The 16,885-nt window shown below is 32.5% G+C and overlaps 2 protein-coding genes across 2 annotated transcripts in view; both read right to left on the bottom strand.

Moving 5' to 3' along the window:
* The window catches only part of LOC143043735 (uncharacterized), an 89,601-nt gene that overhangs the window by 35,293 nt on the left and 37,423 nt on the right, over positions 1 to 16,885 (bottom strand). The window lies entirely within an intron of this gene.
* Positions 713 to 11,341, bottom strand: LOC143043424 (adhesion G-protein coupled receptor D1-like). Its single transcript, XM_076215735.1, has 6 exons — positions 11,263 to 11,341; positions 10,559 to 10,644; positions 9,645 to 9,771; positions 8,231 to 8,272; positions 2,290 to 2,373; positions 713 to 816 (listed from the first exon to the last, which is right to left on the bottom strand). The coding sequence occupies exons 2-6, from the start codon at positions 10,606 to 10,608 to the stop codon at positions 757 to 759; spliced, it is 363 nt and encodes a 120-aa protein (XP_076071850.1). The 5' UTR covers positions 10,609 to 10,644; positions 11,263 to 11,341; the 3' UTR covers positions 713 to 756.

Below are 16,885 nucleotides of genomic sequence, written 5' to 3'. Positions count from 1 at the left end.
TAGTTGACCTATCGCTAATTGTTTCTACGGAACAGACGTAACCAAAAAAACTATCATGACCAATGAACCATGAAAATGAGGTAACTGTCAGATGAACCATGCCATGCAGACATGTGCAGCTTATAATCCTTCAATTCCACAAATAAAGTTGACATATTGCCTTTACTTGAAGAAAAACAGACTAAAACACAAAACCTTAACACTGAAAAATAAACTGTTAAAATGAGGCAAAGTTCAAATAAAACCGGTGCTATATAATAAGATGTACAAAAAAGTAATGCAGATGTAAATATAAGCCACATTCAGGAAAAACAACATAATGCAAAGGAAATAGGCATAGTTCTTCACTCATAGACACAGACTAACGAATTACTTAAAACTGCCTTAGCGCAAGTAATACCAGTTATTAAATGCACTAACTAAAACCTTTCATTTGTCGAGGTCACAACGAGGTTCGTTATTACATAAAAAAAATTACTAAATAGCTAAATTTGACCATTTAGGTTAGAAGACAGTCATTTTGTAATGATTTTGTGCAACAATGTAGGTCACAATCCGACAACTAAACACCGGTCTGTCCGGGCGTATCACTGAAATCACTGCCAGCCTATTTCGTTATAATTTTCTAAAACAGTTCGATATTTATCGAATGATAGGCAAAACTTTAAAAAACAAATTCAGTTGAGCATATAAAAATATTTTAATGCATTGTGACACATTAGTTTTGAGATATACTTCTATAAGTTGTTTTGTTTTCTAATCTTTGCTCTGTTTAGAGATACCGTTGCTGTTCCCTTGTTGTCTTTTATGTTTATCCTAAAACAAGGACAAACATTGAATGGTGATGCCATTTAAAAAGTAAACTTTTATTAGAGATTTCATAGCTTCAAAGGAAATTATTTGTAGTGAAGGGAAAACAAAAACATGCATGAAATAATATTTTCAAATTCAATTTTTCATATAAATACATCTGATTACATATACCTTTTAAATTAAACATGGAATATTTTTTGAAGCGTCTTGTTAATGACTTACTAGGAGAAAAACATGTATTAGTACATGCCCAGAATACATGTAGCTGAAATTCGGTGCATAAATGAGAAGAAAAAAAAACATAAAAAGAAAAATCACAAAAATACTGAACTTAGAGGAAAATCAATTCGGAAAGTCCATAATCACATGGCAAAATCAAATAACAAAACGCATCGAAAACGAATGGACAAGAACTGTTATATTCCTGACTTGGTACAGGCATTTTCAAATGTAGAAAATGGTGGATTTAACCTGATTTTATAGCGCTAACCCTCATCAAGTTCCGATATATTTACATTGGTGCGTTAACTTAACAGACACAATAAATAAAATAGTCAAAATATGGGTACATAAGTCATCATCGTATAACAATTTTAAAAGGAACAATTTAACAGAACACACAAAAATCTATCTACAAACACATTCATTGATTTGAGTGTCTGTTTAACTGTATGTCTTACACAAAATATTGAAAATATTGAAACACACACTATCTTTTTTTATCAATGTTTTGATGAACACAAATATTCGAGACAATACCTCGTGCATTTTTGTCACCAAACTTGTTTCAGGTGAAAAGATTGTCTTCAGAAACCCTACAAACATGATAAAATAACTTCATTGGAGTATTTCGAACGATAGTGAATGATTCATGTTTTCAATTTCTATTTCTAGTTATAACTTGCAAATTAAAAACAATGCAACAGAGAAAGGCGATATGAGCAACAGTAACTATCACTTGTTATTTGGGAATCCTTATTACATATGCATGTATAATTTTTAACAGTCTTACACACTAACACACCAATGCACAGTTTAAAAAATGCTTAAATAAATGCACCAAGATCCCGAAGTGTGTTAATTACAGTCTCTACGATGTGAAACGATACAAACTGCACATATAACTTCATTAACCGCAAACATGTATTACATGTTCCATAAAGTTTTTGGATTAATGATCGTTTAAATGTAAAATTAAACTCGTATTCTGAGACTCATTTCTAGCAGAAAACTAATTAACGAAGGAAAATGTGACAATTAGAAAACTGTCGTCGTCTGTGTAGTTGATGGATTATACAATTGTAACAACATATGATATTCATTTGGAACATCGATACATGTTTGTTTGAATAATTAAGTTTGAAGTGTAATAAGTCAATCTGTCAGTTTTAGTTCATGGTGTTAGCATTTTTAATTTCATTTTAATATGTTTTAGATATGACCGAACTACGTTATTCTTGATATCTCTATACTCACATAATTAGAAGTATCGGTAGACACTATAATATTTGATCGATTGGCTTTTCGGCGTCTTTGGTAATGATGATAACCCTGTTTGACCTAAATATAGAAAGGTAAAGGTATAGGTATTAAATTAACGGAGGTCAATGTGTGTCAGATGTTTATGGATGGTTGCTTAGGTTTTCACTACGATACATGGTAAAATATAACCTCATAACATCCATGTTCTCTTTTTCTATAAGCATGATAAAACTTCAATAGCCCATACAAGGATATTTACCCACAATTCAGCTAATTTAAGATATTTCTTTCTTTCGATATTCGACCCAACTAATACCAATGAAAGTATAAGGTAAAAGTCCGAGTCAGCCCGTTGAAAACAAAATCTGGAAAAGAAGCACCAACATGTCCAACAAAACTTATCCATATTTATAATTTATGTTGTTCCTCAACTAATTATCCTCTGATTTATAGTATCTATTTAGAATCTAGATTTTGTTCATTTCACCTGGTTACATACATTTTTTGTACTTGATAAGTATCCAAGTGAACCAATAGTTCTTTTTAGGATACTGGGAAAAATATCTGTTTTCCAGACGTATATTTAAATCTGACGATTACAATTGTATATTAAATTTAAAAAACACGCGGAGAAATAATGAAACCACATCATATTAATACGAATATGACTAAAATAAATGCTATAATGTGTAAAAGGACAAGGTATGATAAGAGGCGTTTTTGGCCCCCTTCCCAAATAAGTTTATATATACGTCATTGATAGCCTTAGTATAGAAACTATTCAAAACTATGATTTTTTTATGTTCCGGTGAAAGGAAGGTTGCCTAGCAACGGTTTAAATAAATAGCCAAATTATCACATATGCATTGCTTTCTCATTACACATTAGCATAATTCAAAATAATATTGTTTGTTCAACACTAACTTGAGTTTGCAAATGGAAAGGCACTTCAATTTCAGTTTAAAAATGCTTAGCAACAACCAAGCAACAAAAATTTTTCCTAGCAACGGTTCAAAAATTTGTAATTTCGGCCATATGAGGTATAAATATAGCAATATTTAAAGATTTAGCAACTGTAAATGATTTTTCTTTCATATACATAATGTCTGAGTCATCATTACTTTTTTCAAGAAAATGAAATTGACCATAGCAACCTAAAAGTTGCTTAGCAACAGCCGAAAAAGATAGAAATTAAATTGAACTACAAAAAAAAACCTTTTGATTTTTAATAGTACAAATTAGAGTAAAATAAATTTAGATTGGTTAATACATGCAAGATTAATTTAGCAGGAAGGAAATGAAAGCAAATCAATTGTATATCATGCTGATAAAAAGATTAGCAACCAAAATAGTGCTTAGCAACGGTTAAATAATTATTTTTTTTGTAAACTGAAGTAGGTTTTTGGCATTATTATTATATCTTGATGATGCAAATATTAAATCATATGCTGTTACCAAAAACAGGGTTGAGATCTCAAAAAAAAAATGTTTAACCCCGCCGCATTTTTGCGCATGTCCCAAGTCAGGAGCCTCTGGTCGGGTTGTTGTCTCTTTGACACATTCCCCATTTCATTCTCAATTTTAGTATTAAACAAAAGATAGCTATCAAGGAAATGGTCGGTTTATTAAAAAAAAAGAATAAATACAAATCATATTGTCACATAACAATTAGTAAGTATAAACATTAACAAGTTAATAGGTAAAATAAACAAGAATGTGTCCCAATTATAGTATACCGTGAAAATGGGACAACATCTCTAATTTGGCATTAACATTAGAAATATCATATCATAGGGAACATGTGTACTAAATTTCAAGTTAATTGGACTTCAACTTCATCAAAAACTACCTCGACCAAAAACTGTAACATGAAGCGGGACAGATGGACGAACAGACGGACGGGCGGACGGATTAAAGGACGAACGAACAGACGGATTAACGGAAGAACGAACAGACGGATGCACAGACCAGAAAACATAATGCCCATAACTGGGGCATAAAAAAACTTAAAGTTATATAAGAAGTGGTACACTTATTATTCATAAATAATAGTTGATGTTATGAATATAGCATTTCACATTTACATGATGATTACCGGTACATTAAAAAACGCAAATGGATTAGAACAACTATTGAAGATTCAGTATCAGATTTATACAATATGTATAGCAAATATGCATAGCCTGTACAATGTCATTGTTTGTCACTTAAAAAATTGTACACTGTGAACTTTTTAACACTTAACACAATATTTTAAAGACTGAAATGCTGAAAACAAAGTTCAAAGGTTTTCGTTGAGGTCAGGGTTTAAGACGTTAAAACTCATTAAGATATGTAGACGAAAGAGGCATGGACATCTTTAAGCTTCTCTAAAAATTCATTATTTCTACGATATATATCTAAAATTAGCACATTGATCGCCGGTGTATAGTATCATGTGCAATCATACCTCATCTCCTTATCTTATCCGAAATGTTATGCTTTTTTTTAATGAAACAGTTGTTGGTAAGTAGTATTTCATGAAACCCCAAAACATTCGAATTTGATTAGAAACGTAGACATACTTCATTAAAGGGTCTCGGTGGCCGAGTGGTCTAAGAAGTTATTTCTGTAATCACTAGCCAGTCAACACTGAGGTTGTGAGTTCGATCCCCGCTCGTGCGGGTGCACTCGTTTTCAACCTTAATTTTCCTTTCAATGTTGATCTATTTATTATTTTCATTCTGAATGTCTTCACTTGCAGGACTGCATGTCCAGCAAAAAGGTTTCAACTTTCAAGATTTACAGCCGATTTCATTGAGTGTGAATCCAAAGGTAAAATCTTTGGTAAGCTTGCTTGTTAGCTAAAACGTGAAGTCATTATTATGTCAGGTTTACTACCCTCCTTTCGAAGTAGCATAGTCCATCAGACATATAGATTGGTAATCTGCTGGACTAGTATATTCTTAAAGGAGGGAAGTTAACCTGACCTAACAATGACTTTATGGTTCATCTAACAAGCAAGCTAACTAAAAATATTACCTTTGACTTCACACTCAATGAAATCGGCTGTAGTATTCACCAAGTTCAACCTTTCCGGTATTGAATAAATATTTGAAGTGACTAAAAAATCTCATTTATTGCATTAGGGACATTAAACTGTAGTACTAGAAGTGCAAGTTGTGCCTTCAATAGCAAGTAAGAGGGTAAACAAAAATACCGGACATTTGAAGAATTTAAAAAAAAAAATCAAAACCCTGTATACATATACACACCTCTATTATAGATAAAAAGCTTTTTAGGTCAAAAACTGAAGGAGATAGCTAGTTGTATATGTCCGGACAGAAACAGACGAACGGACGGTTGGATGGACCGACAGATCTAAATTAACGAACGTGCTCGACATTTTGTTCCTTGAGTGGAGGGGGAATGTGAAATAGAATTAAGAGGATATAGTTTACATGTACATTAAACAGCTAGGTAAGAAGTACCAGTGCACTCCAGGAATCAGTATAAGTTTGGCTTGAAATTTTGTCACTCACTTACACAGAACTCCAGACAAAACAAAATACACATTCGAAATGGCAAACAAATACACATGTTTTTTTTATTTTCGCGCATACTTCATAAGTTTGTTTGCCATGGGTCTTATCCAATTTGTATTTATGCAAGTAAAATATGTTAAAAGTAATTTCGCTATAGCATGTTTTATTTGATAATCCATATAGGATCTGAGTCTATTGAATGCTACGTGTGTACTTTTATTTTATGATAAGATCTTGTCAAAAGAGTGCTCTGACACATATATAAGAAAAATCATTGGTGTATCGATATCTGAATAGGCTGGAAATACATAATTTACAGTATAGTATAAGTGTAGTTAACTTAATTTCAGTATCAACTGCTCTTTACCTGGAGTTATGTTTATAATTACATATCATATTTTGGATTCAATACTAACTGCACTTGCAAAATGTATTAGTTTAGTGCTGTACGCAGATTTTAGTGTATCAACAAGTGATTTGAATATTCTTATCTGTCTGTTCAATTTATTACTAAGTTAAGGACAATGCCCTTGTGAAGTCTTAATCCTTCAAAAAACAAAAACGTGCACGAAATGGCTATGATACATAAATCTATTTTTGCTGTAGATGGTTAAATAGAAAACTTCAAAGTGCAAAATATATAGGTTTTGATGGAATAATTTTCTTCAGAACTACAAAGAGAGTTTGAATATATTGAGAATTTATTATAAAATTCATTTGTAAGATTTCGTTGAATATTTTAAAATTATAATGAATAAAAATTAATTCACCATATTTCAAGGGACACAACTCTGTATTTGGCTGCACAGTGTTAGACTATTTTGATCATCATGGGTCTAATTTCACGTACAACATATTTCTTTAAGAGAGTAACATGTCTTGATGACTGCATACGACATAAAAAAAACCGTACGTGATATTCTGATCAATTATGGATCCCGGAATAATTTCGTACCCGTGCCGTTCACTTTGACGTATTATAATGACTTGTCAAAATATGTAAACAATCGGATTATTTTTCAAATTTTTAGACATGAGCGCCAACGTAGACCATCATGATATTTTATTATGTGAAAGATACAGTACAGTTGATGGTTGAAAATTTCAAGATGGTCTACGTTGGCGCTGATGTTAAATTTTGTCTCCGAACATGACGAAATTGTAGATTTTTTACACTTTTCGTCGTTTAGGGCTTTTCAAGGTCTCAGTTTGAACATATTTGAGTACATAACACCTAAAAATAAGGTTCTACATGGACGATCAGATACTGCAGTTCATTACACAGGCGTGATGGGTTTGAACTTCAAAGTTTAAAAATTCTGGAAAAAGGGGGGCCAGAAACGGCCCTTATCATACCTTGTCCTTTAGAGAAAAAAAAACAGTGAAAAGTTAAACAATTGACAAATTCAATCGAAATGTTGCTGTCCTATGAACGAGCTACGGAGATGTGTTATAGTTGCCTATCAGAAGACAACTATCTAAAACAGTCCAAATAACGTTCCACATCCAGCTTCCTGATTTAAGAGGAACTTATTCTAGAAGGTTTTACATTTCACACTGTTATTTCATCTTTGAATATTGTTGTTATCTGGGTTTTTTTTTAATTTTTATTTCGTTAACTTATATCCATACAAATATTATTGTTATTCATATGTAAACATTCGATGTCGTACAATCTGCCTATATTTATACATTGCTCTAAAACATTATGACTGTTAATAGTGTGTTTAAACCAACAACGCAAGAAGTTGGAATTGACAAATATAAATCTTGGTATTTGATTCATGATGTTTTTGTTAGTTATTTACAGCTGGAGCTAGCTTTCATTCATTGCTATTTTTGTGTTTTAATATGTTGTTTTGAGATTTGTATCGATCTGATGAGGTAAACCCTTTGTAACTGATTTTAAGTCTTTATTCTTTTCGTGCTCTTAAGCTGCTTTAATTGCGGAGGATTGTATATGCTCATCCACACCACATTATATATGTCTTCCCTGAGTGAGTCGCCTGTTCCAGTGGTTGTCGTTTGTTCCTGTATTTGTTTTTCGTTTTATTGGTTTATTCAGAGATCAGGCCATTTATTTTCTCGTTTGAATACTTTTACATTTGTTATAAAGTTTTCTATCAAATATTGGTTAAAGGCTGAACGTTCTATAGGGTTTAAAAGCCAACCGTGCAAAGGCTGTATAGCCGGTCAAGGTCGTTAAAATCTTCCATTTGCTTGGGTTTAGAGTTTAATTCACTACGTCTCTGGTTAAAGAGTTATTTCATTGCCTTTTCTACTACATCTATTTTTTTATGTTGTGAAAATTAAACTTTAGCGTACTACAATTTCTTCAATACACATTCAATGCTAACTTTTTTTTTATCAAAACATATACTTTGTTTTAGAATAAAACACATAAAACTCACCTGTTTGTTAAGAAAACAGTGGAATAAACAAATAAAAAGACCCTGTATGAAAATAATAATTTGAATATTTAGTAAGTTTAAATAAGATTGCGAGGTTTTATAAATGCGATTAATACAAGTGGATGAGGGTATCATTAATTAAATTCTGATAGCTGATACTTATATTTGTATGTTTATACAATAATTTATCGCGCATTTAAGTCCAATCCTCAAACATTTCAATAACATTACAATTGCTGACAATTTTTGCAGACTTTATGTACATAGAACTGCAAAACAAGAAACAAAATTAAACAAAAAACTTTACACACACATATATATCTACAGAATAACAGCCTGGCTTTAGTTTAATTATGCTAAAATTATAACTATAATCATGATAATCATCACTAAAATATTTTTTGTAAAAAAACAGGACTGTATCAGTTTATGTTCGTGTAACTGCTGTAAATTCAGAAATTATTACGAAATTTTACCAAGGCGAAAAATGCGACCAAATCTTGTAAATATCAGAATAATAAGAAGTCGCATTGTGATATCTTATGCATATATCTACAAGCCGCTTTTTCTGAAATCACAATAATTATTTATTAAAGGTTTGTTTGTTAACTTTATAACCAGCCCTCAATTTAGACATGTCTTGTACCCTGTAGCCTAACGTATATGACGTTTTTTTTTTCGTGTTTGGTAGTGAGCCTTTTAATTTTATCATGTTTACTATTCAAATAACAACATTTTGTTAACAAACATTTTGTTTGTACACGTAAATAGAATGAATACATAAAAGGGATTATATAGACAAAAAAGTTTGGATATTTAACATCAAGATAAAGGTTGCATACAAAAACAAGATTAACAGTAAACTGCCCTTTATCTCGTGTTGAATATATATCTGTATTTATCTATATCTTTGTGTTCGAGTCATAATTCTTGTCTTTAAAAATTCTTGAAAAAATCCTGTATATGATGTATAGTTTTGCATGTGGTGCATGATCGTCCTAAGCTATAACGATTACTCCGTGGACTGATTATTTATGTTGCGTTATCTTTAGTCTTTCACCTAGTGACTTGTAAACTGCTATTATTGTAGATTCATCATTGGATTTGTCGGTTTTTCAACGAATTTAAAATTTTTGATATTTTTCTTGGATCTTGATTATTTTTAGGTATCAATTGAATACTTCGCAGAAGTTAACATATCTCAAATTTGGATTGCGACGGGAACACAATCATTACAGATTTATCTTTTATTTCTATTATAGTCGATAAATAAACGTTTGGCACACACATGTATAAGCTCAGTATGTTTGATTGTTTTGTTTCAACGTTTTGCATTTTTTCTTTAAAAAAACTTAAGCACATCATTGTTATTTTTCTGCATATAACATGTCTATCATTATTTGTAGCAAATTACCTGTAAAGAGTTGAAGATTGCAAATAGGTATTGAAACATAACCAAATCCTCGTTTACAGAAAATGCACCAAGTACCCATGTTACTCCAAATAACGGTAAAATGACACAGATACTTTTTAAACCAATTCTAGATTTAACACAATACAGCTCCCAGTTAATTTACAATAAATAGTTAATAATGAGTTTGCAAACAAGTATCAAAAATAACAAGATATTCCAAAGTTAATAAAAAATAAATTTACACATTGTTTGGTTTATTTTGTTTTATTCATTTCTGTTTCATCGAGTTTCTGTATGTTTCCGATTGGCATACACAATTTTTCACAATCAGGTGATCTTTGAGCGTTCCCGATGAAGATAAATCCAGAAAAGCGTTTCGGACGCATTAGATTATTAAACGTGTTGTTTCCTATTATTTTTTTACATGTTTTAAATAAATTTGGTTTGTGGACTGTTATTCCGGAACTTCTATGATTTTCTTGTATGTTTTTTTCTTCAAATTCTTGTTTGTTTATCTGTTTCTGAGTTAAGTGTAGTGTCCATTTCGCTAAACTTGTAAATACTATTGTTTTGTGGCTAGCTGAATTCAGCTTACGGAGCGGGATGATCTGGCTGTATGGAAGACCCATTGATGGCCTTGTGATTTTTTCTGTTTAGTGATAGGATTGATGTCTTATTTCAAGAATCCTTTTCCAATTCTATATTTCGTAAATCGTAATTGCAAAGTAACCCTGTCCTCTTCCTTATTTCTTAACATTTTATATATGACGAATCAAACCATTTTTCCCTTTCATTTTTGAGATCATTTAGAGAAATATTTTTATAAAAAAGCACGGTTTTAATATGTCGAGTACCCATCACAAATTGTTCATGTAAATATATTGCTGTAAATTGTTTGAACAATAAAATGTTACCTAGATTTCTCCTCTAAGGTTTTCCTAGCTAACCCTTTAGTGGTCATCATTTTGTGTACCGTTAAGACAATGATAACAAAGTTGATCTGAAATAAACAATACAGAAAGACCTACTGTACATTTATTATCATTCGCTAAATACCAATTTTGGTGGGTTTCGTGGGAACATACATGTATGAAGCACGAATTCAAATGTTGAACAAATTACAAATTTTCTATATACTATGTATGCGCACAATGACAAAACTCCAAAATCAAATATCCTTAGAATGCAAGTTTCCTCAATCAACGAAAATTGATAGCCACGAAAATAGTTGAATCCATAGTAACATTCTTTAAAGGGCAATCGGAAAATGTTCAAATTGTTTTGTTGGACTCATACACTTGTATGCATATTATTAGTATGTATAATTTACTGCGTTGAATATTCATGTTGTTCACTCATTTAACTATTGTTTTTATTGTTTGAATTGCATTTTCTTCCTATCATGTGCACCTGTAACATGTTTAAACCTATAGTTGTTAATGTCTGTGTCATTGTTGTCTCTTGTGGATCGTTGTCTCATTGGCAATCATACCACATATTTTTTTTTTATATTAAATGCCAATATATATCTTGTTTAAATTAAATTTATATCTCAACAAAAATTAAGAAAATTTCCAACTCGTTATGACATTTATCTTTGTTTACAATCAATCCGTACCAAAATTACAATTAATGCTGGTCCTATGAACGCCCATATAAGTTTGGACTCAAGAGTTAACCAACAACTGAAATTATAAAAACACCCTCCAAATTATTGATGCATAAACATGATAAATAACATGATCCGTACCAATTATACAGGACCAAATTAGCATATTCATAATTGATGTCTCTGTAGCTATGTCTGAATCCAAAATTTTAAAAATCCACAACCTTATAACATGAACTAAATGACTACTCTATACATGTTTAGACCATTACAAAATGTCTTTTTTCCATTGATAGATTTGTTGTTAAACACATCTCAGCTTAATATATATAATACGTACAATTGGTCGTTACCATATCCATTAAGTTTAGTCACACCCGCAGAAATTCCGACAATAACACCTGGAACAACTGAAAATGTAGATGAACATATGAGCAAATGAACAAGTAGATGTTATCATGGTTATTCTTCTTATTGCTTAAAGCAAACATCAACCCCTATTCATAATAGCTTAATTTCTTTTTTATTAATTTTAAAGCGCCACTGGCAATATGCTTTACGAGCTTTTAGAACGTGTTTGAACTCGGAAGTCACGAAAAGATTGGTTGCAGTCATTTATATATAATCTGTATCCCATTTTAAGTAATATCAATAATTATGTTCATTTGCACTAGCTGAACATAGACATATACATACATTTGTATTATCATTAGGATATTCTGCTTGTGTGCAATTGTTTGTCAGATATCTTTACTTTTTGGTTATCGACAGTCTAAATTCTCCTTCATATTTTTTGTCAACTTTTGAAATTGTGATGTTATTCAAATATATGAATAGATATATGTAAACGATATCAAAGATAAAGTCATCAAAATAATGAAAAATTTAAGTGATACTTGAACAAGGTTTGATGAGTTACTCTCATCAATATGACATATTCGTAAATGTAAACCATGTACTCACCCCAACATGCAGGCAGCAACCAATGCACAATAGATTTTGTGGGGAAAACAATAATAACCATCCTCACTATCAGAATACCTTCTGCTAACATCATATCAAAGTTGGTTAAGAAAATACAGTGTAGAGCTACTGCGATGGATGTAAAGACTGCCTTTTAGTAAAAAGAAAAACGAAAACAATTGAAAACTTTATATAAATTCATCTGACCGGTACGCAAGCATCTTAAACCGTGGAATTCCTGTTATTTCAAATAGTATGTCACATTATACAAATCAATTTCTCTTCATGAAATCAATAACATGTCCTCTATTATTAATTTCTGTGTAATACAATGTTGAATCGTCTTGCTAAACAAAATAATTTTTTGAGAAAATTTAATATTGGTCGTACGATCACATACTGCATGCAACTGTTCTATTTTTCATAAATGGTATATTTGAGTAATTAGCTTCTAAATACTTCTCAGTATGTTCACTAATACATGATTTTTTTAAACGGTCATTTTGATCTGATCATGAACTAAAAAGTCCCAACAGTTATTGATTAAGTCATGTTCAGTTTTTCAGCAAATTTTCTGAGCATCCACTGCTTTACACATGATAAATAAGGTATTGATCTAAACAGTTTTTTTTGTCTTTTAATTCAGTAGCTTTCAGACATTTCAGAATCATTTTGATGTGAACAGGTTCATAATATAATCCTAACATGAAGTCTGAATACAAATCTTAAACTGAATGGAATTTAATATGTTTAAGTTAAAGTAAGCTAATTATTGGAACAATACTGAATTTTCACCTATATATAGTTATCAAAGGTACCAGGATTATAATTTAGTACGCCAGACGCGCGTTTCCTCTACATAAGACTCATCAGTGACGCTCATATCAACATATTTATAAAGCCAAACAAAAACTAAGTTGAAGAGCATTGAGGATCCAAAATTCAAAAAAAGTTATGCCAAATACGTCTAAGGTAATCTATGCCTGGGATAAGAAAATCCTTAGTTTTTTTTTAAAACATACTACTTGAAACATACAAAAAGACGTTTAATGACTTCATATTAAATTGTTCGGTCGGCTTCAAGAATAATTCAGAGCAAAATTTCCATCTCAGATAAAGATGCATTTGCTAGAGGTTAGAAATAAAAAAAAATCGAAATTCTTAAAAAGTGGTACATTTATACATAGCTATGGGATGCTTTTTCAAAGAAAATGGGGGAAAGTTCCTTTATAGTGATTTAAATTAAATAGATGGCGTTAAATATGTCTCACATTAGCCTCTGTTTTTGTTATTCCCGCAAGGAAAAGGACATAAGACAGAATTAAAGCTACACTAAGTTCATCAGTGTTTTTGTTCTATCATTTCTAACATACCTTCAAAAATAATTAAGAAACGAAGGAATATTTCGTCATTATATTCGGCTAAGCATTAAGTTACAGGAAACATCATCGAATGCAAGGTGTTTGGAGACGTGAATGCTATCTGTAATATTAAGTTTGTTAAAAGACATACCCAACGCAATTTACTCCTGCTAGATCACATACTAAACGAAAAAAATGTATATGTCTGATTGAAAAGTACATACAATTATTTACAATTAACTTTGAGATTCTAGTAGAATAGACTCAGATAATAAACGGCTTGTTAATTCATAATGTTTATGGTTCATTTCACATCTCTATGATATTTCGGAACATAAATGGTTGGTTGTGCAAGACGTCACTTAAGATAAGTGTCTGTTCTCGAGTCAACTGGCGTAACATACTCATAAATTACACATTATTAATACAACTTACATGTTGCTACATTCAAAGTTCATTAATTTCAATATATACAGGTATATATCAAAAACTTACCTCCAGAGTACTAAATGAACGACAATTGTTACGACTAGAAACAGAATGGATACTCCGCATCCTATCGCTGAAATCATGCTGAATGGATAGTTGTGAGGCGATGGCTTAAACGGCAATAGAGTTATATATGGTAATGTACGTAATATCTAATCAAATATAATATATGACGTAGTTTGTCAATGCTAGTACTGATATCAAAACCAAAGGAATGTTCTTATCGAAATTTTCAGGGAATGAGTTTTTCTTCATATTCATATCGTCTACCTTTTTTATGAATTATTAATCCTTGTTATTGCTAAAAATATACATACGTTTACTTTGTGAAACAACCTGTTTGAATTAACCGTGTGATATAATGTGTATAACGAAAAAAGTCTGTTTATTTTTTATTTTTGATGTTTAGCGGTGCCAACGTAGATACAAGAGAGCAAAGATATTTATAAGGTATCTAACAATCATTCTGTAACAAGAGAAAACAAATCTACACTGTATTCTCTGAGATAATCATGATAATTGTAAATAAGTGGGAATGCAAAACACAGAATTAATGTTGAGGACCCTTTGAGTGAAGTCAAGCAAACGGCCGTTCAATACCTTTTTTGAAGGGAAATACAGAAAACGATTTATTTATAATGAATATGCCAATACAATGACTGCAAACAAAGATTCAATTCGTGCCGGATAAAATAATAATGCTTTATATTTGTTTCTAGAATGATATAAGAAAAAGTTTGGGTTTCTTTAGAAGGTTTCAGAAAATTAGCAGAATTAGCACAAAAAGAAACATATGCTTTCAAACTGCATATGTTCTGGAACTCATTAATTATTTGTTTTCATTTGATCATCATTTTATATTGTTAATGCTTCATAGCGTACATCGCTTTACGTGCTCCAGTTTTAGGAGTTATATACAGGACAGTGTAGGAATCTGTGTTACTTTCCCCTCTCTTCTAAGAGACGAACACTGATCAGCAGGCCGTGTGCACAACTGCAAGGAACATTCAGCGGACACGTTGTCCAAAGGAACAATTCGTTGCTAACCACAGCTTTTTCACCTTTTGGATTGGTAGAAGAATAAAAGTCAGCTCCTGATTGTTTTATCCTTATTTAAACCCAGTCATTTTGGTTAGACTCACTGGTCCGGCCAGTACAGTGAAAAAGCTACAACTTGCCTGTTGTTTTTCTTGGATAACGTACGCCGCTCCACGACAGTCAACAGACTAACAACGTAGTTTCAAGGAGAACGTTTCGTGCTAGTAAATTGACAAAAACTTGTCTACACATCTCCTGATCAGGAAATACAACGAAGCATCGTTCGTAGCTCTTACATCGACACTTCGCAACACAGCTTGTGCGTCATAGGCAGCAAACCAACGACGTTGAACAGACATTGCCGATTTACATCATGGATCCCAGTCACGCGGAACAGCAAGAAGAGGTTCAGCCCCCAGAGGGAGATGTCACTGAAGAACCTATAGAGAATCCGTCTATAATGACACATGTAGATGAAAATCCCGAGAAGAGGCGAGTACGCGACCTCACAGAAAAAGGTAAAGGAGTTTACACAGAAAAACGTAACAAGTTCTGTGAGGATGTAGAGGACCTTTGGTCAGATATAACAACCCAGTTATTGGAAATCACCACACCCAATGAACTTCAGTAAGTCTGAATAATTCAGGACAATCTTGTAAAAGCCTGTACAAATTATCGTAGGCTCACAGACGAATATCTGGACTTCCTAAAAAGAACCAGAACGTTGGACAGTCAAAAAGACATAGACGCATGTTACCTCACATTGGATCTTCGTCTTTCCAGAATGGAATCTCTACACGAGCATCGCCTTGCTCTCACTAAGGCTAAATCAACTAAAACAAGGACCTCAGGCTCAAAGGGTAAGAAAACCTCACACAGCGGTAGCTCTAACGTATCGGACATGTCAAGCCTAGCACGGAGGAAGCGTGCCAAAGCAGAGGCTAAATCAAAAATAGCCTTTGTTGAACAACATTCACTTATCCTACAACAAGAGGCAATGTTAGAGAAACAAGACCTGTTCAGACAATCTGAAATGGAACAGGAAGCAGCACGCAAAAAGGCTGACATGTAACAGGAAGCCACACTTAAAAAAGGCTAATATGGAACATAAGCAGTACAAGAGGCCATACGCAGAAAAACGCAAATCAAACAAGAGGCTGCACGTGTTAGCCAAGAAAAAGCCGAGCTGAAGGCCAAGTAAAACCTTCTAGCAGCACACAGAGAGGCTGCAGCTGCAGAAGCCGAGGCTCGTATCCTGGAATACGATGACAGCCAAGCGTTTAGCGATCTCCCTATCGAAAAGGAAGACCCGCTTCAGCGTGTCCAAGATTTTGTCAATAAACTTCCTGTATCAACTGCTGTAAAGGAAGTAACAGGACCTCAAAATAAAAATCAAAGTCCTGTTTAGAATGAGCTAAGTCATGAAGCACCAGCGTTCTTGCCATCCGTGGCACTGAACTTGCCATCACAAACACCCGATGTCTTGCCTACACATTCTCCGTCACCAAAAGTTGATGTATTCCCAGATCTGGGAACATTAACTGGCATAGGAAGCAGGGCGTTTCAGAAAAGATCCTTGTCTTACACCCATAACAAGGTGTTATAGAATAGATCACTGTCTTACACCAAAAAGAAGGCGTTATAGAAGAGACCCCTGTTGTATACCAGCAACAAATCAATCCCACGTCGGAGATAACTAGATTTCTTCTACGCAAAGACCTATTATTCTCCAGGCAAACACATTTTAATGACCAGGCAGAATCCTTCCATACATGGAAATC

The sequence above is a fragment of the Mytilus galloprovincialis genome, chromosome 8 (genome assembly GCF_965363235.1).
Source record: "Mytilus galloprovincialis chromosome 8, xbMytGall1.hap1.1, whole genome shotgun sequence".
Taxonomy (NCBI): domain Eukaryota; kingdom Metazoa; phylum Mollusca; class Bivalvia; order Mytilida; family Mytilidae; genus Mytilus; species Mytilus galloprovincialis.
Note: the sequence above shows the minus strand (reverse complement) of the source record. Positions and strands in the feature narration are given on the sequence as shown.